This window comes from Lampetra fluviatilis, chromosome 11 (assembly GCF_964198595.1).
Source record: "Lampetra fluviatilis chromosome 11, kcLamFluv1.1, whole genome shotgun sequence".
In the NCBI taxonomy this organism is placed as follows: domain Eukaryota; kingdom Metazoa; phylum Chordata; class Hyperoartia; order Petromyzontiformes; family Petromyzontidae; genus Lampetra; species Lampetra fluviatilis.
In genome coordinates, this window is record NC_136285.1 from 6,935,947 (window position 1) to 6,963,774 (window position 27,828).

Here is a 27,828-nt window from a genome sequence, read left to right on the forward strand (position 1 = left end):
TGTCTTCCGATAGATCGGAAAGACAGTCTTTCCGAAAGACAGTCTTTCCGATAGACCTGTTCTTCACCTGAGGACGGCTGCTTGTGTTGTGGCCGAAACGTCGTGAGAATTATTTAATTATGTTTTATTTTTATTATTTCCCTTCTACGTGACTTTACCGAAAGAACCAAGAAGATGAATCCCTGCAGTCACGAAAGCTTTAAATCGACAAACACCCTTCGATATTGGATGATCATTAAGCAGAGGACCCACACGAGACCACTGGCGGCGTGTAGGCAACTCCAGTTCATCGAGTCCAATGTCGTCACATTTATTCAGCAGCATCTTCGCGATGACTTCAGGGTCCTAACTTGAATGACATCAGTGGTTAAAACAAGTGCGCAGCTAAAAACTTGACTACAAATCACGAATCACGGTACAGTATTTACAAAAACTTCACACATCTGGATAACGTATCTGGTTTAGTATTCACATTAAATCCGGTTAAAGCCGCTAAATCTCCTGCATGGCCAACGTCTCTCTATGTAGCTCCGTTTAAAAAGATAAAAACAGACAACACCTCTATGAGTCTCTCAATAACGTTGGTAAAACCAAAACATCTCGGCGATTTGAGACAATGTATCTGGGGGGTGCACGTTGTGAGAGGGGTGAATGTTGTGTGGGGCACGCATTGTCACGCTCGCGAATGTGATCATTAGTCAGGCCACACAGCAGTCTTGAGACAGAAAAATAACCTCGATGTTTGCCAGCCAAAGGGTTCTGTATCTTCACAGTGCCTGATATAATCAGTCGTAAAAATCTGAATTAGCGTTTTTTGTATGACACTGAAACTACATTTCAAACTATCAAATTCTCCCTGGTTAAGGATCATCAGCACAGTCTAATCCTGAATGATATCTTGTTGCTGACATCAATGTCGGTGGTTGCCAAAGAATTACCGAAACAAACATCGTCTCGATTGAAAGCTTTCGTGACTGCAGGGATTCATCTTCTTGGTTCTTTCGGTAAAGTCACATGTCTCCTCGACAAACCTGTTCTCCACCTGAGGACGGCTACTTGCGCTGTGGCCGAAACGTCGTGAGAATTATTTTATTATGTTGTATTTGTATTATTTGTATTATTTCAATTCTACGTGACTTTACCGAAAGAACCAAGAAGAACCATCGTTTCGTATCGCGCACTCGCCGTAAAATGACAACACTGATAAAACATCCCTCGACTCACAAACCCTGTGTCTCCGTCCCCTCGACCTCAAGCTCTTCAAAACGGGGATTCGCACGTGCGCTCCTTAGGCTATCCGACCCATTTCCTTCCTAACTTCTGCTGGTGCAGAGCCTACTCACCGGACGTCCAGTTGATGTCCGCTTATCATTTAGGGGCCCGTCCATAAATGACGTCACGCAATTTTGGACGATTTTTGACCCCCCCCCCCGCTTCGTCACACGGCGTCACAAAAAGTTAAGACCCCCCCTCAAATATGACGTCACAAAGTTCTGCCCCCCCCCCCCAAAAAAAATATAAAAAATGCTTCAAATCGCTTTAAACTATTGTCATTGTAGTGCGTATTTAATGTGGCGCTGAACTCTGATGTGGTAGGAGAAAACATTTATTAAAAAGTCTATTTAATTAAGTAGAACGTGTTCTCTATATTTAAAGTTGCGCATTTTGATGTGACGTCACATTTCTCACCCCCCCCCTCGTCACACATCGTCACAAATGTCTGACCCCCTCCCCCCCCAGGTGCGTGACGTCATTTATGGACGTCCCCTTACGTTGCTCCCATTTACGTTGCTTCACTGCAACGTCGCCGACGAATTCGGGGACGTAATTTGATGGGCAACGCATCGATTCAACCGCTACGTTGTTGGTGAAGATGTTTAACGAATGAACGCGCAGCCGTTTTGGCGGTGTACGTGTCGGACACGCACCACGTCTCCCTTGGTGGACGATGAATCCTCGGTGTCTACGACCACATCGTCATGTCGTAACTCGACTCCCCCTTCGCCCAACACCAGGCCCCTAAATGCAATCTCTGCCACCCATCTGTGGCGAGCTACTGATTTACTTATTTAAACGTATCCTTGGTTCTTTCGGTAAAGTCACGTAGAAAGGAAATAATAAAAATATAAAACAATACAAATTATCACGACGTTTCGACTGCAACACAAGCAATCATCATCAGGTGTGAAATTCACAGCAGTCGAAACGTCGTGAGAATTTTTATTGTTTTATATTATTATTTTCTTATTTCCCTTCTACGTGACTTTACCGAAAGAACCAAAAATATGAATCCCTGCAGTCACGAAAGCTTTAAATCAAAATCTATTTAAACGTGTTACACTTAAGATCTTTTCTGAGTCGCATTGGCAGCGATGGAGCAGCTTAGCTACAAGCCGAAGGGAAGATACAAGGGGGCATGGGAGGCGATGTGCACCCCATTCCTTGAGAAACCCCACACAACACGAAGCACCTGCACGGAATGAGGAAATACAATGATCGGTGAGCCGAGGGTTAGAGAGGAGGACCGGGCCATAGACACCAGAGGACTCTATTCTCAGTTGACTTCCTCTCAGAAAGGAAGAAGGAAGAACCGGGCATCCTGGCAGTTATTTTTACTCTCCTAATTCTTTATTTGGTTATCCCCCACCGCGTCCTCTCTCTCTCTCCCTCCTCGAATCCGCTCTCCCGACCTTTGACCCGACTGTTTGTAGGGAAGAGAAACGCGATGAACCCTAACCGGCTCCCATTAAAGGGATAATCATCCAGAGGGCGCGTCTTCCATCCACACGTTCACCCACTGTCGTGTTTGTGTTGCGGGTTCAATAAAAAACATTGTGAAAGTTATTTTTTAATTGTCAAAGACCCAACGCAGAATATCCCTGGGTTTGATCTTCCACGAAGCTCATGGTCCACCCGAAATCTCATCCACTGCACAAACCATGGCAGATGCAGACACCTGATGCACAAATGGAAAATGTAAAAGTCTCCAGTGGTGTGCGACTGTGGTCATCCAGAACGCACCGTACAACATATAACGACGCAATGGCCCGATGGACAAATACGAAGGAGACATCACGGCGATGATGATACACTCTGCTGCTCCTGACTTGGTTATCTGCTTTGACCACCTGAATGTGAAATTGTCGTTGTTGCTCTGCATCTACATCAGCAGCCATACGAAAGAAAAGTAGTAAAATACACATTTTACAAAAAAAAAATGTCAGTGTCTTGTTATCTTTTCTGATACTTATTTAATATTTTTTTCTGCCAATGACTAAAAAATGTAACCCCAGGAACGTATCCTAAATGTATATAATTAAGTCAAGGTTAAATAGGTTTTGATACACGTTGTTTCGCCTCGTGTCGCGTTTTCCAGGGATGAGTCCCCAACGTAAATAGAGGACTTCAACGTATTTGAAATGTCTTGCTTATTAAATGCAAGGATGGCGTGCCCCAACTTGGCTATGAGTAACAGGTGAACGAAAATGAATGGAGCTCATCAGTGACTGTGCATCGCCAATTACTGAGAAAGTACATCACAAACGGAACTTCAAAGCGACCGAATCGACAAATAACACCAACATACCGTGCCATTTAGCTCTACAAAAAATATTAAATCTCGTGGTTGCTGTAAATTTAAACCCTATAACTTTCAGATAGTGTTGCGTTCCTATTGAGTCGTGACATAATGCTGCTGTATCATAGATAAAACCCTAAATTGCTTCACCAACAGCAACATTGAGGTTACTTACACGGATCTGGTTTTGAATGAAATGCAGAGACCAAAGTTACATGGATTAAAATTCAATGGAAATTATGAATTATAAAATATGATTGTTAATAAAGTTAATTGCTTGTTCAATCAACTACACACACCCAGGTCAAAAAAGCAGTGCCTTTCTATCCTGGTAAGCTAAGAGTAATATTTGCAAGCATCGATTAGAGCCAGCAAAACCATCACTGGGAGATTGAGAGTGATCATTAAACTCAGCTGCTGTGTGTGTACCGGAGGTGGTGATGCCAAGACCTGGAAAAGTGGCTCAAGATGCCATGCCTGTCTGTAAGAAGTAATGCACTAAACCTCTGCTCTGTACAAAATGTAGAATTGCATATTTCACAATCTGGTCCTTTCATGAATATTTCCCACTATGTGAATGTTTACACGAGCACATCCAAAGTAATCGGGGGAAATCTCAATAAATGTTGAATTGATGACGCTTTCGGAAATCCTTGTACGTGCCGTGATAATAATGAAATTGCAGAAGTTAACACAGTTACATTCCACGAAGTATTGCCCAAGCTATTTTTTCTCGTGACCTGTGACTACGTCCACTGGCACAGCTTCTTCGCTGCTCGGACACGAAACTGCCAAGTGCAACACTGCCAGGAGTGTGGCACTTGTGTGTTTATTCATTTTTTTTATATGCTGACCAATGATACCCGAGACCCGTTACCCACTGAGTGCGAACTTTGCGCAAGGCTTTACTAACTGGGAGGAAACTCAAACGAGTATTCTCTCCAAACGTGACTGTCGCTGTCAACGCCGACAATGAAAAGGGCATCAAAGGTGAAGAGGTCATCCTTGGCAATATGGGGACAGGCACTCTATTAGAAGACATTTGACACGAGCCGAACACAATCGGACACAACCCCTTAACCACATGACCTGATCAATGGAAAAGCATCCGATATCGTCATATCCAAAAGGCTAAGTAGGCTGGAGCCTGGATAGTGCTTGGATAGATGGCCTTCATGCAGAATAGGTTACTGGAGACTCCGGGACTACATGGCGGCAAGCGGAAGGCATTCTACAAACATCCATGGTTGGATCAGATCCTAACATTACTCTAACCACCAGTCCTACCCCTAGCACTATCCCGAAACGCAATCCAAATCCTGGTGCTTCGCTCCATCCGTTCTCTCCTCTCGGCGTTGTGTTGTTCCCGCTGAGCGCGAGGCTAAGCGGGCGTCCGTGCCACGATCCAAGCCTCAATCTCCTCCAAGACGGTGGCAGCGCACTCCGGGATCTCCTTGTGCAGCGCGTGGTACGCGCCCTCGTAGATCTGCAACAACCCCAACCACACCGCACAGACGCAGCAGACGCGAGCAAGGCTACTCTTCTCCCGTGAACTTCACTCGTCCATTCCTCCCACCGTGGTTGCGGACCCGGTCTACCAGTCTGCTTTGTCTCGTTCATACTGTATCCTGTCACCGCACAGCAGGCCACAACACGACTTCTCTTTACTCTTTCTTCCCTCTCACTGCGCGACTTTGGAATGCCCCTCTCCCATCGTCTCTTTTCTCCAAGTTCGTATAGCCGTGGATCAATTGAAGAAATGTGTTAACTGTCATCGATTACAACTGCGATCAGTGCTGCTTGTTGCTGGCCGCTTGGCATTTTGGGCCTGTGCCCAGAAACCTGTGATAACAACAACAGCACCCAGGAGGGCTGGCGGCGTTCGCGCGATCTCGCACCCAAACTCACCGTCAAGACATAAACTCAATTATGAGCAGTGTCCCTTGATTCACCACTTTCATTGATTATGGAATATTCACCCGTAAAGGATGCTGCCCAATTGACCGATTTGCGTTACAAAGATGTTTCGGCGTGGTTGGAAAGCTGAAATCTGGCGCAAACGTAAATCGAGTCGATGCCTAGAACTCGATATTTTAATTTGGCCCTCCCCCAAACATTATGGCGCAACAGTTGATTGGTGTAATTCATGGGGCAGACTCAACCTGAAGTCTCATGCTAAACACTAATCATTATACAATCACTGTTAACAGTGAATTAAGTCAATTTGTCTCTCGCGTAATGTGACACTAAAGCCTATATAGTGAGCCCACCGCCGCTTCCTGGTGCTGTATCACAATGAACCCATCGAGAGCCTACTGAGATTGGCACGGCCCCGGGCATGGCTCGGTTGTGCAGTGGAAAAAAGACGCATTTGGAGAGTCCCCGGCGTTTGTCGTCTCCACCGCGCGCGGGGGCCGCGAGGGCGCTAGCTCACGTGCAGCGTCTTGTCGGCGCTGCGAGCGCGCTCGTGAAAGGACCTGGAGGCGCCCACGAAGCACAGCTGGTCCTGGTCGCCGTGCACCAGCAGGAACGGCCACGTCACGTCCGGTAGCAGCGCCTCGATGCGCGCCACCGCGTCCATGAGCGCGGAGAGGAAGCTCACGGACAGCCCGGCGTGGTACACCAGCGGGTCCGACTCGAAGAGCTCCACCTGCAGCGCACGGCGACGCGTTCAGGTGCGCGTGCGGCTGTGTGTGCGGGTGTGTGTGCGGGTGTGTGTCGACTCGGCCTCAAATGAGTACCTGCTGCGGTGTGTAAACATCACCACTGGGTCTATAACGGTGAACTAGAATTGTCGATTTTTTTAGGTGTTGCTGTGCGGTCGTGCGTTTCTATGGATGAACGAGAGTTGTGGTTTTTTAGACAATGTTGTGATGTTGTGCGTTCGTGCGTCTGTATGGATGAATGAGAGTTGTGGTTGTTTTAGGCGATGCTGTGATGTCGTGCATCTGTATAGATGAACGAGAGTTGTGGTTGTTTTAGGCGATGTTGTGCGGTCGTGGGTCTGTACAGATGAACGAGAGTTGTGGTTGTTTTAGGCGATGTTGTGCGTCGTGGGTCTGTACGGATGAACGAGAGTTGTGGTTTTCTTGGGCTATGCTGTAAAGTGGTGCTTGTAGGTGCTGATGCGAGTTGCTTCAACCTCCGCCTTGTTGCGCGTCACCGAGGCGGCTTCGATGGAGGCCAAAGTGAGGCTGGGCAGCAGGTACTTGAAGATCTTCATCAGAAAGATCTGGGGAGCAAGGGCAGGCATACGGACACATGGCTCAGAGAACAAATCACAGATATCACTGCTAAACCCAAAATTAAGCTTGGAGAGCTGAATGGGGTTAAAAATAACTTACTGAATGACCCAATGCAAAATATCCCTGGGTTTGATCTTCCATGAAGCTGATGGTCCAGCCTAATTCGCATCCACACAAACCATAGCAGATGCGGATACCTGATGCACAAATGTAAAACTCTCCAGCAGTGTGCGACTGTGGTCATCCAGAACAGACCGTGCAGCGTGTGACGTCGCAATGCCCCCATCCACAAAAACGAAGGAGACATCACGGCGATTATGCTCCACTGCCGCCGACGCGGTCATCTGGCTGGACCGCCTGCATGTGAAATTGCAGCTGTCGCTCTGCGTCTGCGTCAGCCGCACGCAAGAGGAAGACTGTGGCTGTCGAGAAGAGTCAAGGGTGCTCGTGCAAAAAACACCGCTGGAAGTGGTGACGGCCGACGGACGAGACTGGCGGCAGAGTAGCGGGCAACGTTGATGCACGAGACTGGTGGTGGTGGTGGTGGAGTGGCAGCCGGGGGGGGGGGGGGGTCATGCAGGAGAGGTCGCCCATCGCGGAGATAGAGCCATAAGCTCAGCCCATGTACGAAGTCTCACGCTGACCGTGTTGCGCGCAGCAGCAGATCTCGTCCTGTGACTGCCGAGCTGATATGTGATTCGCGTACGATCACCGCCGGGCTTTTGTCGCAGCAGCAGCAGCAAATCCACTGGACGAATGGCGTGTGTTGTTTACAAGCTGCTACACTCCTGCGAGTCTGCCTCACAACAGCACAACATCACTGCCGAGCCGTTTTGCGACTTCTTTTCCCACAAAGGGTGAAGCGTCCTGCGGGACAGCACGGCCGCGACTAGCTCATCAGTTGACGGCGCCCCTAACCCTACACTCCTCAAACAGCACCGACGCCGGGCACATTCGCACACCCACGTCCGCGGAAGGGGTCCGGAAGAACATCGACGGACTGCAGATGGCGGACCAATTCTCTGGATAGTTTTGTGACCGCGCTGCTGAAGGTCTTCGAAGAGGAACTGTACATTACGCTTCCGCGCCCGGTCAAACGTATCTTTCAGCCCCGGCACTTTCCCGTCCATTTTGAAGAAGTGCCCGATCCCTCTGCTCCTTAAGATGTTGCAAATTATCGGCCTCCCTCCGATCCCTCTGCAAACTCAAAATGAGTTGAGCGGGCTCGTGCTGGCGCGGCTACGACCGCGTGGAGCCGGCCCGATAGCCTTCAGCCCTATCCAGGGAGCAAACCGAGCCCTCCACTCCACCGAGACCACAGGACGATTGTCAATCCCTCAGTTGGCGGCAGCACTTTTCGGACTGGACATTTCGGCTGCTTTTGACACCGTCGGTCACCGTGTCCTTCCTGCACTGCCTGCAGACAAACCTTGGGATCGGATGACGACGCCGTTCGCTGGATGGAATCTCACCTGACCGGCCGTTTTGGCTTCGTCAAACACAGACAAGGCACGGCCAGCATCGTCCCGTCTCTGTCCTTGGCCTTATTCGCTTCGCAGCTCACGTGTCTCCAGTAGCCAGGCTCATACAGAGTTTCGGTGAATCCGTACCATCGATATGCTGATGACACCCAGCTCCACGTCCCTTTGGAAACGTCTGCTCGCTCCTGTTACAATAAACGTGCTCCCAGAATGCACATCGGCTCTACAACACTGGCTGATGCTAAACAACTCAATCCGTCAGAGTTCGAGGCCGTGATTCTTGCAACTCGTCAGAAGTTACGACATCTGAACATGCCGGTTTTCATCGTCGTGGTGGGCAGTTCGATAAAACACTTAGCAAATCTGAAGTTACTGGGTATCAGACTCGACAAACATTCCACCTTCGAATCACGCATCAGCAGTTCCCGCACCTATCGCACATGCGCTCGCATGGAGTGCGGTTGCCGCGTGCGTCGACTAGCGCAACTCTCTCGTGTACGGAGTAAACAATCGCCTTGGCGAACGTCTCCAGCTTCTCCAAAACACCCTCCTCACCAGAGTCGCTTGCCTGGCCCCTACCTCTTGTGAGATCTTCAATACTTGATAATTGATCATTGGTTTTTTACCCTTCTATCTGGCAACAAAACTGACACCTTTTTTTACAAGGAGTCATGTTTTCATAGACCACAATACCTGCAGTCATAATGCAAACAAAAAACATAACTCTGATAATGTATGCACTGTCCTTGAAGTTGATTGGTCCACACCCGAGACAGCTTTCCTTAGAGCCTAGTCTCACATGGGTTGGACCAGATGACGTTTTTTCTTTGCATTATGACTGCAGGTAGTGTGGTCTATGCAAACATGACTCCTTGTAAAAAAGGTGTCAGTTTTGTTGCCAGATAGAAGGGTAAAAAAACAATTATCATATTTTTTACTGGCAAATGAGGTTCCAATGGTCTTCAATACTTCTGAAGGAGCTGCGCTGGTCTCCAGCGCATACGGGTGCTCGGTTCAACCAACCTACCCGAACGGTGCCGTACACCCGTACGTACCACCACAAAACCTACGGTCCTCTGGTATGGACCTGCTGCTTTGTGTGAAATCCACTTGGGTTCGGACAGCAGAACGGAGTTGTTTATCTGCAGCCCCAGTGGTCTGGAACGGTCTGCCGACTGGAGTCTGGTCAGCCGTGACAACCGGTGCTTTTGAGACATAGACAAAAAGGAAACTTCTCTTCTGTTCAGTTTAATTTAGTTTTATTTTCTCAGTGCCATTGGCACTTCCCTCGGAGGTTTTTGTGCCGAGTACGGCGCTTTCTAGATCTGGGGATTGATTGACGGCGCACCTTGAACGGGGAGACGACGTCCGGGTTGCCTTCGATGAGAGGACCGATCAGCACCACCCCAGCCACCTTGTCCGACCTCTCGCTCGCCGCCAGGATAGAGATGGCACCACCCTGTACGGGCGTGCACACACACACACACAGGATTTCGTGTAGCGCTTTTAAGGGGCCGTCCATAAATGACGTCACGCGATTTTGGACGATATTTGACTCCCCCCCCCCCCTCGTCACATGGCATCACAAATATGACGTCACAAAGCTCTGCCCCCCCCCCCCAAATAAAACATGCTTCAAATCGCTTTAAACTATTGTCATTGTAGTGCGTATTTAATGTGGCGCTGCACTCTGATGTTGTAGGAGAAGTCATTTATCAAATTAAGTAGAACGTGTTGCCTATATTTATTTAAAGTTGGGCATTTTGATGCGACGTCACATTTATCACCCCCCCCCCCTCGTCACACATCGTCACAAATGTCTGACCCCCCCCCCCTCCCCCAGGTGCGTGACGTAATTTATGGACGGCCCCTAACGCGCTTTACAAGCAGTATAAATTGTACATTAGTGTTGGTTGATGGGGAAAAGGGATGGGGTTTGAGTGTTGTGGAGGGGAAGGGATGGCAAGGGAGTGCGATGACAGGGAGAGGGAGGGGCAAGGTTAGGAAGGGCCAGGATGGTTCAGTTTACGGACGGGGACAGGAAGTAGTAGAGAGATACAAATGCAATAGAGACTGGATTTACGATGCAATGTGGAATTATGAAGCCTCAAAATGAAACTGGATCACAAGACGCTGTAGAGAAACAGCGGGACGTCCATCACAAGGAAAGTATGCAGTTGTTTATGCATCGTATGAAGAATAGATTGTCGTATCACACATCACCTATTACACATAAATGCACGCGGAATTGTCAATTCACTGCTTGATGAGATCCTCCCAATACCATACGGCTCACGGGTTTTACTCAACTAGACTTCACCACGCTGGTCAGTGTGAGTTGGTGAAGATGAGGAGCACAGACATTTGAGAGCATAGCACAGCACAACAATGGATTTTTTCTGCAGAGCCATCCGCTGAAAGCATAAACCGCGGCAGCAGGCTGCACCACCTGTGTTATGAGCGGTGTTACGAGTGGTGTTCGTCCGTGCAAGTTGTTATCCAGACTCAACCCGGCTTAGCTTCCAAAATCTGCCGAGATTGGGTGGATTCCGGGTGACGTGGTCATAGGCGTAACGTTTGCAGAAGGTGATATACAAAGTTCACGTCTCAAAATGTCTCATCTTCTTGGTTCTTTCGGTAAAGTCACGTAGAAGGGAAATAATAAAATAATAAAAATAAAACATAATAAAATAATATTTTTATTATTTTATTATTTCCCTTCTACGTGACTTCACCGAAAGAACCAAGAAGATGAATCCCTGCAGTCACGAAAGCTTTAAATCGAAAATGTCTCATGTCTAGCCATTCCACTCGAAAAATCACTCCGGCGATGCGTCCCAACAATTTCATTGGAGACGTGGCTATTTCATTTTGATAAAAACGCGGCCTCCCTCTGCAAAAGTCTCCCTCCTCTTGCTGCACTGCAGGGGAGCTGTGGACACGATTGCCGTCGTACGACCGCCTGCTGCCCCGTTTGCAGCCCGGTGTGTTCCGAGGAAGCCCTCACGCACCATGGAGTGTCCGAGCAGGAAGATGGGCACATCCGGGTAGCGCTTGCAGATCAGATCGAAATGCTGCAGGGTGTCTCGCACAAACACCTGGAAGTCCGACACCTGCATCCGCGGCCCCTCGCTCTGCCCGTGCCCCACTGGGGGAGGAGGCAAGGGGGGGGGAGAAGGGCGCGTGAGGTTACACTCACTCCTACGCTCTTTCGTCACCGCGGCTTCAGGAGGAACGAAGCAGATGCAGAAGCACCGGAGTGCGCCGATGTGATCGCTAAAAGAATCACATGAGCAAGCAAGCGCACAATTACATTCGTTTTTAAATCCTTTATATTAAGTTCGCTTGCTTGCTTAGGACCGTGCAAATCTTTCGGTCGTTTTTTAACCCACTTCCCGTGATCCAATCGAGCTGACATTTTCCACACAGACTCGTTGTGCGTGACAATTAATGTTCGTGAAATTGTTTTCCAAAATTTTACACTTTTAGGACAAAAATATTATATTTTATTACCAATTGCTTAATGGTGCCATGCAATCATCTGACCCATAGGTGGCAGCCATCTCAAGCCAGAGGACGAGAGGACTCTAGCCGCCACGCATATAAAGGATTTATAGTGAAAAACTTTGTTTTTACGGGTTATACTTATTAAGAGGCCCAAGTGTGGTTTACAGTGTGAGAATTAATATGAATTTCCAATGAATATTCATGTTTTTGGGACCGTCACATTCAGGATGTTTCTCATGACACGGGCACACATTTGACGAACTCTTGAAACTTGTATCACCTAATTTTCGGGGTTTAAAATGTTTGTTTTGTGCTGACCGCAACGCTGCCTGGGCAGTGGACACCCTTCTCGAAACGAAATAACAGAAAATCATGAACATTGCACTGTAATCTGCGAATAACCATGCTACTTGTCCGTTTGATGCCAATCCATCATCACTGGCCAATCGCAGCATTCCCCACCGTGGTCTGTTATTTATGGAGGTCACCTGAGCTACAATGCATGCCCCTCGATTGGCCAGATTCAAAGTTCCCGCCAAACGCTAGACCAATCCGCGTGCTCAGTTCTGGCGCGTGGGGCTGGCAGCGAAAGGGGACTGCTATAAAGTGAGAAGCCTCTTCTTGGTTCTTTCGGTAAAGTCACGTAGAATGGAAATAATAAAATAAATTAAACATAATAAAATAATTCTCACGACGTTTTGGCCACAACGCAAGCAGCCGTTCTCAGGTGAAGAACAGGTCTGTCAGAAAGACAGCGTCTGACCCCCCCACCACCTACGCATTCCACAAGTAATGACTAATCCCATATCTGCATTTCCCATAAATATGCTAAATTCCTCTTGATATGCAAAATCCTTTGTCAAGGCGCTCTTCTCCCCCTCCAACCCAGCTTAAATATACGCTGCCAAGCCTAGTGGTGCCCATTCAGACGCTGTCTTCCTGACAGACCTGTTCTCCACCTGAGGACGGCTGCTTGCGTTGTGGCCGAAACGTCGTGAGAAATATTTTATTATGTTTTATTTTTATTATTTTATTATTTCCATTCTACGTGACTTTACCGAAAGAACCAAGAAGATGAATCCCTGCAGTCACGAAAGCTTTAAATCGAAATTTAAAGTGAGAAGCGTCAAGAGTTGGTGTGACATTGAGCGCGTAGTGAGTGTGAGTTCCTGGTGAGTGTCGGGTGAGTGGTGGGTGTTTGGCGAGTTGATGGCTGGTGTCAGGTGAGTGGTAAATGTATGACAAGGGTCAGAGGTGTCATGTGACTGTCACATCTGTAGAACAGGCTGCCCTCTATTCACAGTTTACATTGTCATCATTAAATATGTACACCATACACTTCTATAAATAAAGGGATAATTCTTCGAAATAACTATTAATCAGAGCAGCTCTAATATAGAATATCTGGCAGAATTAAGAAAATGATGATAGGAGGATGGGGTGGCATCTACAGCAATGGCCATGAAAACGGACTTTGACAGATGACTCGTAATAACTTGTCTCGTAAACAAGAATTCAGATGTTATTGTCCACAGTAAGTGACCCTGAAGTCATCTGCATCAATCACACTCAGGGCTAAAATTTCACAAATGGCCAGAATGTCCCAGTAAGCATGGAACGTTGGGTCAACGTTTTCCCCAACAATTCAAAACGCATGTCAACGTTGATCCAACGTTGGCATGCTTTGTGCTGGTGCTGCAGATCATCCGAGCATGCCAAACCACGCTCGCGGTTTCACTTTGAGTCACGAGCCGTAATATATCAGAGTACTCTCCGGTTGCCCCAAGCACTTTCGCCGAATTACGTCCTGTGTGTTTGTAAATATGTAAATACCGTCCTGTCATGCAATGTGCAACGAGGCAGCTCATGTAGCCGTGACTGTGTATGTAACCTATGCTCTGCTTTGCAGCAATCTGTACGTAGATGTATGCGTGTGCTACGGGTGAAATTGATGTCTGTTATGTTTGTGAGTTCATTGGGGGGGGGGGGGGGTGGGGAGGGGGATCAAATTCACAGAAGGTGGCGACTAATTTAGGCGGCCCAGCAAGTAGGTCCAGGTGTGGCACCACCTACCGTGGAGATGAGTATTTAAAGCGGACAGTGGACAGCGCTTAAGAGGGACGATGAAAACAGCCCACGTCAGCGTATGCGGTGGCGTCAATGAGACAACAACGACACCGCAGCCAGGGCAGGGAGTTGAACCCAGCTTCCTCGAGGTCGGACGCGGCGAGGCGAATGCTGGGGCAAGGTAATTAGGCCGATCTGCGTTGTTTTATTTTGTTACCAGCGGCCGAGTCCGGGCGAGGCCTGCAGGCTAGAACTGGAGGAGCGTGGTGGGGGAGACGAGCCAGGGAGCTGAGAATTGAGGAAGAGTTCGTAACCACTTCTGATTCAAACTGCTGTGTGGTGGCGCTGTTAGTGCTGCTGTAGGGGAGTGCTGTTCACTAGGTGAGCGTGAAGAAGTGGTCGCTGTAGCATACTGGATGAAGGGGGGGGGGGGGGGGTATGCTGTAGTGAATGGCTGGAGGGTGGCCACGAGTGTGCACCTGTGTGTGACCCTGACCAGAACCTGAAGGAACGAATTCTCTGGGTGCTCGTTTTCCTATGCTTGGTCAAGGGTACAGCGAAACTATTTCTGCGTGTGACGGTTTTGCGTAGGGACGCGGTGTGTTGGTGTGTAATAGTGCAAAGCACGATGCCTCCTTCTTGGAGGATGTGGGCCGTGAACACTTGACCCCTTAAACCTGGTGAACCTAAATGTGTTTAGACCCTTTTGTACTGCCTCGGCCTTGGTCTGTGATCGCCCGCGAAGTACAGACTAGCACGCCATGCTCTACCTGGCCCTGATGGACTCCTTTTTGTGTAGTGACGCCATTTAATTGATAACCCACCGTCACAGTATTTACGTTGAACTTCTTTCACAAAACGTAAGCAACCGTGCTAATCGGCGGTGTGGGGGAAGGACCACAAAACTGAACACAAGACCGTTCTAAAGAAAAATGAGTTTTCAATCTCGACTTGAAAGTGCACAGCTCCAGTGGATTCCTAAATATCGGAAGGAAGAGTGTATTATTAGACGGCCGCAGAAGCGAATATGAAAGCGCGCTCGATGCGCTGTGCCCAACTGTGGTCATACTAAGCATGCATGTACAAGGGTGCGTTAACGAGTGCACTTTAAACAAGTACACAAATACAAAGACACCCATTTTTTCGATTTAAAGCTTTCGTGACTGCAGGGATTCATCTTCTTGGTTCTTTCGGTAAAGTCACGTAGAAGGGAAATAATAAAATAATAAAAATAAAACATTATTAAATAATTATCACGTTTCGGCCACAAGGCAAGCAGCCGTCCTCAGGTGAAGAACAGGTCTGTCATGAAACAGAAGAACAGGTCTGTCATGAAACATTTCATGCTGTCTTTCCGACAGACCTGTGTGAAATGTTTCATGCTGTCTTTCCAACAGACCTGTTCTTCACCTGAGGACGGCTGCTTGCGTTGTGGCCGAAACGTCGTGAGAATTATTTTATTATGTTTTATTTTTATTATTTTATTATTTCCCTTCTACGTTACTTTACCGAAAGAACCAAGAAGATGACACCCATTTTTATAAGTTCATAGCCTGTAGGGTTAAGTGCTATGAGTGGCCTAGCCCTTTTGTTGACCCATTGTTCATTATGCTTGTTGACCTGGGAAAACGTTGCCGATTTGCAAGGCTCTTCAGAAGGGGGCATGTTGCTGCGTGTAAATCCCAATTGAGTAATTTGCAGGCAAGTTTTCAGCATTGTTTGGCCATTATCAGTAATATTACGTGTTTATTTAGCTTGCTGGCTTCAAGTGAGACTGCGTCGTGTATTTGCCACCCACAACTATCCAATACTCTCTCTCTCCTCGTTGCTGCTTTTCGTTGGAGATATAAATAAAATGTTATTCATAGACCCCCCTTTGAGGTACACAGCAGGAGGTGGTGTGACCAGCACCCCATCCGCCTCCTCGTCTCTCTGCACTTTCTGACGTTTTGCGAATTGCACCTGGTGCAGTGCTCATTTCAGGTTGAATCGACCTAGGAGTGGCCCAGAACCAGTTAAGATATTCACTATTTATGTTGGCCACGAGGGCAAATTGATCTCGAGTTATCGCTTTATAGCACAGAGCTCTTAACTGCAACAGCTCCTCACACACGCGCATATAGTTCAAGTTCATTTATTAGGTTTAGCCCTGTGAGCCATTCGGCTCTTGAATCGGGTGCAACCGCAACAAACAAAAAACAAAAACATGAACAAGAAAACATCTTAAAGTGACTATGTGACTAAGTCAAAAAGAAAACCAAGAAAAGACAGCAAAATATTGCAGAAAAAGCACCACACACCAACGCTGTGAAAAAATCCCAGTGGGATGCAAGTCAAACAACAACAACAACCACAAGACAACTTAGATTAAGGCCATCAGTCTTACTCCGTACTTCAACAAACAAACATGGCCAAACCAGTAAACTTTTCGAAATCACCAAAATAAAGCAATGAAACCGTGATCATAGTTAGACACAAGATGGCAAAATCAACCCATTGCAGAAGACGAATGCACTCGCAGGGAAGTTTCCCCCTTTTTAGAACGGGCAATTTTGCTTTAAGCAAACGCCCTCTGTTAAATTACTGGGCACATGCCCAGATGGTCCAAGTCATCTGGCAACAGCGGTTTTAACTGTCGGACTAAAAAACATTGAGGTCGGGGCAATGCTGCCCCACAGCACGACTTGGCTGGGTTTCCACAACATTTACGTGTTTTTCTAATCCACTGCTAAATGGAGGGCACGCCTCCCTAAGCTGTTTTGAGTCGTGAGAATTTACTTTAGCATCTTCTTGGTTCTTTCGGTAAAGTCACGTAGAAGGGAAATAATAAAATAATAAAAATAAAACATAATAAAATACAATTCTCACGACGTTTCGGCCACAACGCAAGCAGCCGTCCTCAGGTGAAGAACAGGTCTGTCGGAAAGACAGCGTCTGAATGAACACCACCAAGCTTGGCAGCGTATATTTAAGCTGGGTTAGAGGAAGGGCGCCTTGACAAAGGAATTTGCGTATCAACAGATGAATTTAGCATATTTATGGAAAATGCATATATGGGATTATTCACTACTTGTGGAATGCGTAGGAGGTGGGGGGGGTCTCAAAGTCATATTATGCCCATGCATTATGTAGGATTAGCAGCAACAAAGGGAGGAAGTAGGGTTAGCAGTAATAAAGGGAAGGAATTTTAATAGTAAGGAGCTGCAGCAGCCAAATCACCACGTAAAAAACTAAAATATAAACTACATCAGTATCACTATGGGAACCTCATTTGCCAGTAAAAATATGATAATTGGTTCTTTACCCTTCTATCTGGCAACAAAACTGACACCTTTTTACAAGGAGTCATGTTTGCATAGACCGCAATACCTGCAGTCATAATACAAACAAAAGAACATAACTCAGTGCACATTATCAGAGTTATGTTCTTTTGTTTGTATTATGACTGCAGGTATTGCGGTCTATGCAAACATGACTCCTTGTAAAAAGGTGTCAGTTTTGTTGCCAGATAGAAGGGTAAAGAACCAATTATCATACATCAGTATCATCAATATACTAAATATACTCTCCAATAAGCTGAGCTACTCCACGCTGGTCAGTGCAGTCTGCTAATAATGTCCACGTGGCATAGAAGCGAGGGCGTAGTTACAGTGCGATTTACCAGAAGTGACCTGGCCACATGATGGCTCAACAAAAAGTGGCTTACGTGGGAATTATCGCAGCCAAATACTCGAAACCCGTGTTTATACATGGGGAGGGGGTGGGGGTAACAGCGGAGGACCTGGAGAGAAATCTACGTGATCACATGGAGAACATGCAAACTCCACATCCTGTATACTAGGCAATGTTGACGTACTCTTTGGTTTTTTCGGTGAAGTCACGTTGGTAAAAAAAAAATAGAAAAATGAAAACTAAATTAATTTAGTTTTTATGTTTTTTATTTTATTTTTTATTGTCTTACCTACGTGACATTACCGAAAAAACCAGAGTATGAATCCTTGCAGTCACGAAAGCTTCAAATCTATAATTAATGTTGACGTACTGCACTATCCTCTGCTGACAACACAGCCCCACGGACTATTACGCCAGTTTCATGCATGGCAGTCGCCCATCCAAGCAGTATCCAGGCTCAAACCCCGTTTTTAGTTTCTAAACACTTGATAAGATCGGGTGTCTGGGTCATAAGCCAAACGCAGCACAGAGACAAATAATTACATTTTGTACATTCGCATTGACCGAAGCATAACTTCATTAACGAGTTGCCATGCCCTTCCTAGCGCTGGTGTAAATCAATAAAGGGAAGCGAGCCTAATGGATCTTTAGAAATGCACAACGCTCATAATTCAAGAGGAATATGCGTTCACAGGAAATTGGATGTCATCTGAAACATGTTTTCAAAATTGAGTTTAGATTTTTTTTTTAAAAGGGATCATGTTTTTTTAATAACGAGAAATTATCTGTTTTGTAACAAATATATTTTATTTTGCCGCTTCCCCCCCCCAACAATTCAAACCCACGATCTCAGCGGCAGTAGCTTTGTGCTCAATTGCATTGAGCCACACCCAAGATAGAGACACACAAAGACAAAGCTCCCCCGTATAGCCTGAACGGACGATCGGGTCCAATGCTGTTAGCGAGCACCTAATGAAGGCCGGCACGACAGGCAAGGGGTGAATGGCCAACACCACGCCCGGCCACCTTTGTCCCCACAGCGGCGATGTTTACACACCGCACCAGGCACTCATCAGGTAATCTTCACCTGCTGTTGACCGTGAGTGGGAATTGAACTCTGGGATGCCGGGTTCGTAGCGCATCGTGCTAACCGCCTCACTTTTTTGTAACAAGACGCGCACACACACGCGATTCGCCACTAAGTGGTGGCGACGTCACCACGGCGCCTGTGCCAGGCTAGGTGCACGTTAAGGCCACGTGAAGTGTCGAACGCCCGCTGGCGGGAGGTCATGGGACAGACCCAGGTGCCCACGTCATTGTAACGTGCGCGGAAAACAATCGATTGGCTACGCGCAAAAAGACGCGCACAACGCACTCGCAGGCCAGCGCGAGCACGATTTCCGCGACGTGGACTTTGCATCGCACCGTAATTGCATAACGTTGAACTGTATTGTTGAAATCCCGTTACCGTTACTACCCCGAGGGGACATTCGCTCAAAGCATTCACCTATTACACAGTACAACATTGATTGAATTGACCGACATGGAGATGTAACTTCTTGGAGGCAATTCTTTAATTAAACACCGAGCACACTTTGTACACTTTATACAATACACCCTACACTACTACACACACTGTGTCTCTCGCTTGTACGCAACTCTACACTGGTTTCTAGCCTACACACAACGCTAGCCGTCTGACACTGACGGCGCTGAACTAAGACAGCCAACTCCGTCTAGCAGCGCAGTTATCAAGTGGAGACGACAGCGGTGATGGTGACGATCTTCAGCAGCGGCGACGGGGATGGGGATCCCACTCCAAACGACAGCCCCTTTCATTCTCCCAGCGTGGCCTCGCTCTGCACTGGCCACGCCCCCTTTCTAGAACCTACCAGCGGGTTCCCGACGTGTCCCTTCCGTAACCTTTCCCCTAGATCCCTCTCGGGTCTATCACGTGGCCTGCTGACGTCAGGGCTGCTTCAAGCTGCAGATCCCCTTCCCTGCCAGCAGCCAGCGCTATGCTACGTAGTGACCAATTCTATGTCACTATAATTGCAATAGAATTTATATTTATATACCCGACTTTAGTATGAAACGGTGTGCGGATTTACAGCTACGGAGAGTGCCAACTGGATCACAGATCACCTCGGCAGAAAAATAACTCGGGCTCAAAGAGTTATGCCTGGTAAGCTTGACGGAGCCTACATGATCACCTGCTGTGGGAAGACTAGTGGAAATGTTTTTATTTAGCAAGGAGAGATTTATACTTCTATAAAAAAAAAAGTTGTTCAAATTTGTTGGCTAATATTGTACAGGACAGCCTGTCCTACAGATAGGGTGACATGATGCCCTCAACAGACACCTGACCCTCGCTGGATAAGATTCGCCAGACATCCGCCATGCCTCGGATATCATTAAACCAGACGATCGCACTCATCCACCAGTCACTCACTCACCAGAAAATTACACTCTACACCACTCGCCAGACACCCACCACACCAGACACAGCACTTTTACTCACTCGTCAGGACACTTAACAGACACACCTCCTGATCAATACCTGCAGACACACACTCGCCACGAACACATAGCCATGGGGCAATAACCACTCGCACACCTGACCCTTGCATCAGACACTTAGACACTACTCGCAGACACGCACCACTCTCATTGGGACACTGAAGGCTCACCTGTATAATAACAGAAGTTCCTGTTGATGTGCTACCCTCACCTGACATTTTTTTAATATACTTGCACGAGGCAGACACAGCAGATGCTCCATCGCGTGACGCCACTTCTACTCACCAGATGCGTTTCATTGACACTCGCCACTCAGCTATGTGCTCTAGGGCTGGACAAGGAGGCATCAGAGGTGCACCGCCGATTACGATTTTTGAGGCGGTCCTGGTCTTTTTTTTGCCCATAGGTCAAGGTTGTAAACACAGCTCATATTCAATCCCATAGCTCCCTGGAATGCTAATGGTCAGAACGAAGCCTGCATGGAAGCTGCACGACAACAATAATTTGAGTAAATGCTGTGACCGACTGACATGCCTAATGGATAAAGAGTGCTTTCGTGCACAGTACAGTCCAGGTACACAATTTACAAAGGCGACGGCTGCTGGAACGTGCCGACTTTGTGAGACCCACAAGCCCAACGCGCTTGAAAGGAGCCGAGAGGATCAATCCAGCCGGTGGCTAAGCGGTACAACGGGCCCTGGCTTGAGGTTGACTCAACCCATTCGACGAACTCCGAGCAGATAAAACGTGCAACACTTTGTGCGGAAGACAACGGTGTTTGTCCCTGCGGATAGACTCGGCCCCAGCTCAGGGAAGATGGAACGTCTACCACTTGCCCATTTCAGGCCTGTCAACAAGGGACAAGTCCTACCTCAATGCGTATTTGGGCTAGAAATCCCTTTGAATGTAGCAGTACGGCAAGTGGGTTTATTCAACTGTTTCTGCAAACAACGCATGTTTTTGCAATAACACGGTTCTTCCGAGGGAACGCTGTTTCACGCAGCGCGGAACGTGCAGCATTTTAACGCTGTTTCTTAACGGTCAACAACTAACGAACTACTTTGAGCCGAGTGTTGTGGGAATTATGGGTACATTTCGCGACATGATACGGTACGCGGTGTACCTTCATCTCGGTTCTTTATCCTTCCATGGGATGACTGCAGACAGATTATAATTACCAATCGTGCAAATGTGATTCGGTACCAGGAATTCGCCGGCTAACGCGGTTTTCCGCTCAATGCAGCTCCTGTTCAGAAACGCATCGACCGCGTCACCAATGAGGAACTACTGCACTCTCCTCCACTGCCCACGATGTAGCTGCTCTTAATGTTAAAGTAATGTCGTCAGCCATCCAAGCACTATGCAGGCTCACTCCTGCTTAGCGTTGGAGATCCGGTGCATTTCCGGTTGATTTGGTCATACAAAGGCCTTCGGTGTAAGTATGAAATAATGATTGCCAACAGGTCAATAGCCAGTGTCTGGAGCTACTCGTGCAGGGACCACCTCATCGCCCTGCGGGTGCGAGTATCTCGCGCACAAAGGCTCCGTGTCTGCATGCCGCGGGATCGCGGCGGCAGTGTGGCACGCGCCAGATCGCTTCCACTCACCGTGGTCGTGGGCGAAGGCGAAATATCCGAGCGCGGAGAGACGAGACGCGATCTCGTCGTAGCGGCGGCAGTGCTCGCCAGCTCCGTGAATCACGTGCACCAGCCCCCTGCAACAACACCACCGTCACCACCACCTTCGCCACCACAGTCCGCACCTCCGATTTTAGAACGGTACGGAAGAGGTTCAATGCACATACAGAGTCACCGCCAATATCATTGCCACTGCTGCCAGAACATCACCACCACTGTCAGTACCACCACGATCCACTGTTACCACCACCAACCACCCAATGTTAGCACCGCCATCACAACAACATCTTCCTTATCTCCTTTGTCCCACGTGCTGTCGGTTTCTTTAACGTAAATCACCAAATATGCCTCCTTGCCCCAGAAAACACATGGGCTTCCCACTGGATTGTACAGGGGTCTCGGATGCGGTTGAATGCAGATGCTATACAAGTGTAAACTGTGTCGTGCTGTGGAGGTACAATACGAGCCAGCGCACATTGTCTGGGCGATCTGCCACACCGCTGGTATCAGGCATTTAGGCACGCTGCTGAATTCTCACTATTTTCTGTCTTGGTGACGCTTTAAGCCAAAGTATTTCGAAAATATTTTCGGTAAACAATCGCCAAAATGTGACTCAAGCCATATGAGCCACTGATCACCAGCGCAGGAATGTACGTAACTATGTCGAACGTCTTTGCACCGTACGTAGCCAAACGCGTTAAATTCGAAGATGAACGCCTTCTCCCACCTCACCCCTCTACCCGTCGCAGGGATGGCGCCGGGGCATCAACAGCCGAAGGCGTCAGCGACGATCGCCTGATCGGATGTGGCCATTCGCCCAGGCAGGCGACGCCGTAGGTGGAGTCAAATGTGTCATTCACGTCTCCCTCTTGGTTGTCCCTTCGAGGTGCGTGGTTTTTCGTGGTTTGGATTTCCCATTCCTACACTCGGGCCCTCCTGTCCTATGTGTTTGTATTGTGACGTGCTGACCCACCCCTGCTGGGCATCGATGAAAAGGAGCGTTGTCGTTCATCGGATTCGTCCAGTGTAAATCAATGCTGCCTTTTGTTCTTCTATACAATGCACCAAATGCGTTTCTTAATCGGTGCAACTGGATATTTGTAGGTTGAAATCTCAACGAGCAGGATGGAATTAGCCCAAAAGTCCCCAATGAAATGTCAAATGTGAACCGAAGCAAAAACGGATTCGGGCTCTTAGGTTCTTTCGGTAAAGTCACGTAGGTAAAATAATAATAAAATAAAATTAAAAATAATAATAATAAAATAATAATAAAATAACATTATTATTCTTTTACCTACGTGACTTTACCGAAAGAACCTAAGAGTATGAATCCTTGTAGTCACGAAAGCTTCAAATTTAGTATAAACGGATTCAGGCCTGCTAACAGAGATGTGGCACCTTCCCCGCGCTCGTTCAAGCAGGAAGCCCCCTTAACTCGTGACTCGCATTCATCTGCATTACTTGTTTTAATCCACAGCACGCCTCCCACGCAGCACATCTGACCCCCTCGCAAACCGCTCGGCACTCGAGAGACACTCGCCACTGATTAATGAATGGGTTGAGTAAAGCCCTAACCATGTTTGTCATTGACTCAAGGTCTAGGTCGCTGTGACGTCACCCCGCCTTTTGGGTGGTGTTCACTCACCAATGGAATGACATTCCCATGAAGGTTGTCCCCAAATTCCGTTTTCCTGTACAGTATAACTATTGTTCTCAACGTCCTTATCTTAACGGACAGACACTCACCGAGATTCACGATCGTATGTAGGAGAGGCCTTCATAAATGTGCCCGTAGTTATTTTTAAAATCTGACATTTTAGACACCTTCATATTACTCTGGAATATCAGGTGACTTGGTGTTTAATGTCTATTGCAGACAACGAGGGTTTGATAACTTCCTGAATGCATTACAAAGTGGCAGCTGGATTTGAGTTATCATGTCAAGACAAATTGGCTCTAGTGGGCCGTTCATACACTTGCTGGATGACTTCACAAACACACAGGATAGTGACTATGGTATTACACGTATACGCACACTGTGCCTTGATTTTAAATCTATCAGCAAATGTGCCGAGCTCATCGGCACAGGCTGAGCCTGGAGAGTACGTGCATAGTTTGACCACATTGCACAGAAGGTGTTCATAACCAGCCCGTGGGATTAGGTAGGGGGTGGGCATAAGAGGGCAGTACAAAATCAGTGTTGTACTATATTCTTAGGGTTTTTTCGGTAAAGTCACGTAGGCAAAAAATTTAAATTAATAAAAGTAAAATAAAAAATAAAATAAAAATCACGACGTTTCGGAGGCAACACAAGCTTCCGTCTTCAGGTGGAACCGTCACAGCACGATAGCTGTATCAAGTAAATGAGAAATTCCAAGAAAACAGTCCTTGTATATATACTGGTTGAGGGTGGGAGGAGTCAAGGTAGGCCCTGAATATTACTTGATACAGCTATCGTGCTGTGACGGTTTCACCTGAAGACGGAGGCTTGTGTTGCCTCCGAAACGTCGTGATTTTTATTTTATTTTTATTTTACTTTTATTAATTTTAATTTTTTACCTACGTGACTTTACCGAAAAAACCTAAGAATATGAATTCTTGCAGTCACGAAAGCTTCAAATCCAGTGTTGTACTCTACGTCTATGCCCCCACACCTGTTGTCCCTTCAGCTACACGTGTTAACAAGGCTGAAGTATGGTTAAATAACCCCCATGATGGGGACTGCGGGTGGGTGGGGACAACTCACTCAGCAGTGGATCAACAAAGGGCACTCCGTAGACCGAGAGGCCCATGAGCCCGACGGCTGGAACGCTGTTAAGAGTGACCTTCAAAAGGTTGCGTGTCAACTTTGCAACTATCATGAAATCTGGCAGAAGGAAGGAAGCGATGGCGAGGTGTGGGACCGCAAACGCCACTGGCTATACGTACACGATGACCTTTTGACCTTAAAGGGAATGTTGTTTTGTTAAACGTTCTCAGCGTAACGATAGGAGGGTATTATTCCGATGTGCAAAACACTTTTCCGGCTGCTGTGAAGTTTCAGAATGACACTGCGCAGTCAAAAACAGAGCAACACCCAATAGGTTCCTCCTTGCCAAGGCAGCCGCGTGTCCTTTTTTTTGGCCTCAGCGGCGAACGGGAGCGGAGGCGCAGATCACCATTCCCCCGCGCTCACCTGGGCTTGCCTTGGGTTGGCCTCCAGTAGCGGCAGTAGATGGAAAGGCCATCGGCGTTCGTGATGTGGTCCGTCTCTCCGTCGGGTAAATTCTCATCTCCTGCGGGCGATGCCTGGCTATGGCCACCCTTGCTCATGCTTAACGGCGACGAGCGGAGTCAATGGGAAATCCACACGGGGCGACAGCAGCAGCAGATGGCTGAAACTGGAACACAGAGTTAAGAAACACTTTAGCGTACTAAATTTAACTTTGATAATAACAAAAAAAATCCACTGTTCGACTGTGCTGCAATGTCTTCAAGTCGTACTGCGACCTGCACGGGAAGGTCATCGTGCAGCGGTGGATTGACAGAAAAAACAATCTGCATGTACAATTATATTATTATTCGACATCGTTTCACAGTTGTACTCTTGCCATGAGGACAAGGGAAGTGGCGGTTGCAAGACCTCTTGAGAAATAACGGAGCATCGTGCCTTGTTGTGAAACTGCCATGAAAGATTTACAGTACCACGCATCAAATACATTTCAGGAAGCACTTTTTGTGGTTTAAAGCACACGCTAAACATATTCCACAACGCTGCCCTGCGAACAAAATACTGAAATACTGAGAAATAAAAGAACGTATCACTATCTACTCTTGGCGATTCATGAAATGGCCCTTCTGACCTCACAGTTGCAGACATTGCGTTACAGTGTTTACTGAACAAACGCAAACGTGACCCAAGACCCAGGTCACGCTTGCAAAATGAGACTCATCCTGCGATAAAGTGCTCGCCCGGTTCGACGCAATAAACCTTAAACTCTTCGACTTTCTCCACAACCGTTTGCTTCAGCTGACCAGAAATGCAATTGATTCCGTCTGTAACCCAATACGCACAACAACTGGAATGTATTAGATCGTTGTCCTGTCTCATATCCGACTCGCCGGGCACTGAGGCATCGGCAGATATGTGCAAAGGTCGATTATCTCCTAGAAGGTTCCAGTTATCCGACGCACGTATAGCGAGTGCAGGCCTCTCTCTCTCTCTATGCCGTGTCGGTCATGAGGTTTGTCTGACCTAAACTTCCCCCCGCACCTCCGAGTAGCGCTGTTGGCTACGCACGGTGCGAAAGAAGCTCAACATACAGAACGTCACCAATGCTGCTCGGCGTAGGTTGGTAAGAAATTAACCCGTAAAAACAAAGTTTTTCACTATAAATCCTTTATATGCGTGGCGGCTAGAGTCCTCTCGTCCTCTGGCTTGAGATGGCTGCCACCTATGGGTCAGATGATTGCCTGCCACCATTAAGCAATTGGTAATTAAATATAATTTATTTTTTCCTATAAAGTGGAAAATTTAGGAATTTTTTTTTCACGAAAATAAATTGTCACGCACAACGAGTCTGTGTGCAAAATGTCAGCTCGATTGGATCACGGGAAGTGGGTTAAAAAACGACCGAAAGATTTGCACGGTCGTAAGCGCGCAAGCAAGCAAGCGAACTTAATATAAAGGATTTTAAAAGGAAGTGCGCCTCCCAGGATTGGTTCAGCTATCACTTGCCGCTGACGCTGTCCATGGCTGGGAATTGAACTCAGGTCACCGGATTCATAGCAAAATGTGCTAACCACTGCATTGACGTAGCTATAACGCGACGGCATATTATTGGTATTTGACACTAAACGGTCCTAATACCACACAGAGATGGGTTTAACTTAGCCGAGGCTCCTGCCTCTGCCAACAATGCACTCGCAAATAATAAGCAACATGCATGCAGGTCTACAGACCAATACACAGTACGGCATTACAAGTGACACTACACAATAACCCTATCACGAATACTGTTATGTTCATCATTTTGCATCAGAGTTTAAATTCACAAACACTGTGTATCCATGGATGACTGGATATCGGGATGGTGTGATCCAAATTTGTAAAATAATGGGCACGTTTCCTAAATCTGCCCGATCTATCCAGCAGCATGCATGGTGGGGTAAATCGTGGGTTACTCTACATTTCTTTCAATACGTCTGTCAGCGTGGAAGAGTAGGCCAACTGCCCTCTTTACGGACCCTTCTACAGCTCCCTCTAGTGGAGGGCCTTCTGCATGCAGTGGCACAAGCAAGCAATTGCAGAGCTGCGCTTCTATCCTGTTGTAACTGGATGCGAAACCACATCACCCGATGCTACAATGGTTATTTTGTCATGCCTAATACTTGATGTTTGTTTGAACCCTTCGGCCAGCCGTGCTAATCGGCGGTGCGTACCAAGGTAAGATGTTAAATTAAGCACGTTGCAAGCTGTACAATAAAATACATTCCATAACGCAGCATACTCTATTTACCAGCATGAAACACACGTGCCAAATCCGACCAGGCTCCAAGTAAACATTTCCGACGTTGAGTCAACGTTGGCCTTTTAAACCTTGGCGGGTGTTCACTGGGGTGGCGGTGTGTTGAAGCCAGTTTATTTTAATCGCTTACCGATTTTTCGAAGGGGGAGGGGGGATGAAGTTGCTGACGTTTGTGTGTTTCTTTAAAAAACAAAAAAAACCTCGTGCGAAGTGACCCGATTATTAATCTCTGAACAAAAAAACTAAAACCCTCCCGGCAAACCACCACTTCGATCGGTACGGGTGACAAGGAGGTGCAGATGACACGAAGTCCATCAGAGATGGCATCGTACAACACGCCTCGCAAGCCAGGCGCAACGTTCACGCCATACAAACTACAAGACGGCAAACACAAACAGGCAGCAGCATTGTCAGAGCACGCAAGTGTTGATGCTTCGACTTACGTTATCGCGGGGCTAAAGAGCGAGTCGCATGCGCAGACGAGAAAGCTCTTGGTTGTTGACCTTGGTCGCGAAGATGAGAGAGACCACGGTGGGACAGACACACCCACCGTTCGGCACAGCAGCACACTGAGTGAGCCGCCTCTTCTGAAAGCACTTTCAGTGGCCATCCATT

The 27,828-nt window shown here is 47.4% G+C and overlaps 1 protein-coding gene across 1 annotated transcript; it reads right to left on the reverse strand.

The window, feature by feature from the left end:
- Positions 1–1,740: 1,740 nt before the first annotated feature.
- LOC144934751 (monoglyceride lipase-like) lies at positions 1,741–27,828 on the reverse strand. The gene is made up of 8 exons (XM_078860861.1): positions 27,657–27,828; positions 24,882–25,086; positions 21,677–21,783; positions 11,315–11,451; positions 9,652–9,762; positions 6,720–6,809; positions 6,012–6,227; positions 1,741–5,063 (listed from the first exon to the last, which is right to left on the reverse strand). Exons 2-8 carry the CDS (start codon positions 25,016–25,018, stop codon positions 4,959–4,961), a joined length of 903 nt encoding a protein of 300 aa, XP_078716987.1. The 5' UTR covers positions 25,019–25,086; positions 27,657–27,828; the 3' UTR covers positions 1,741–4,958.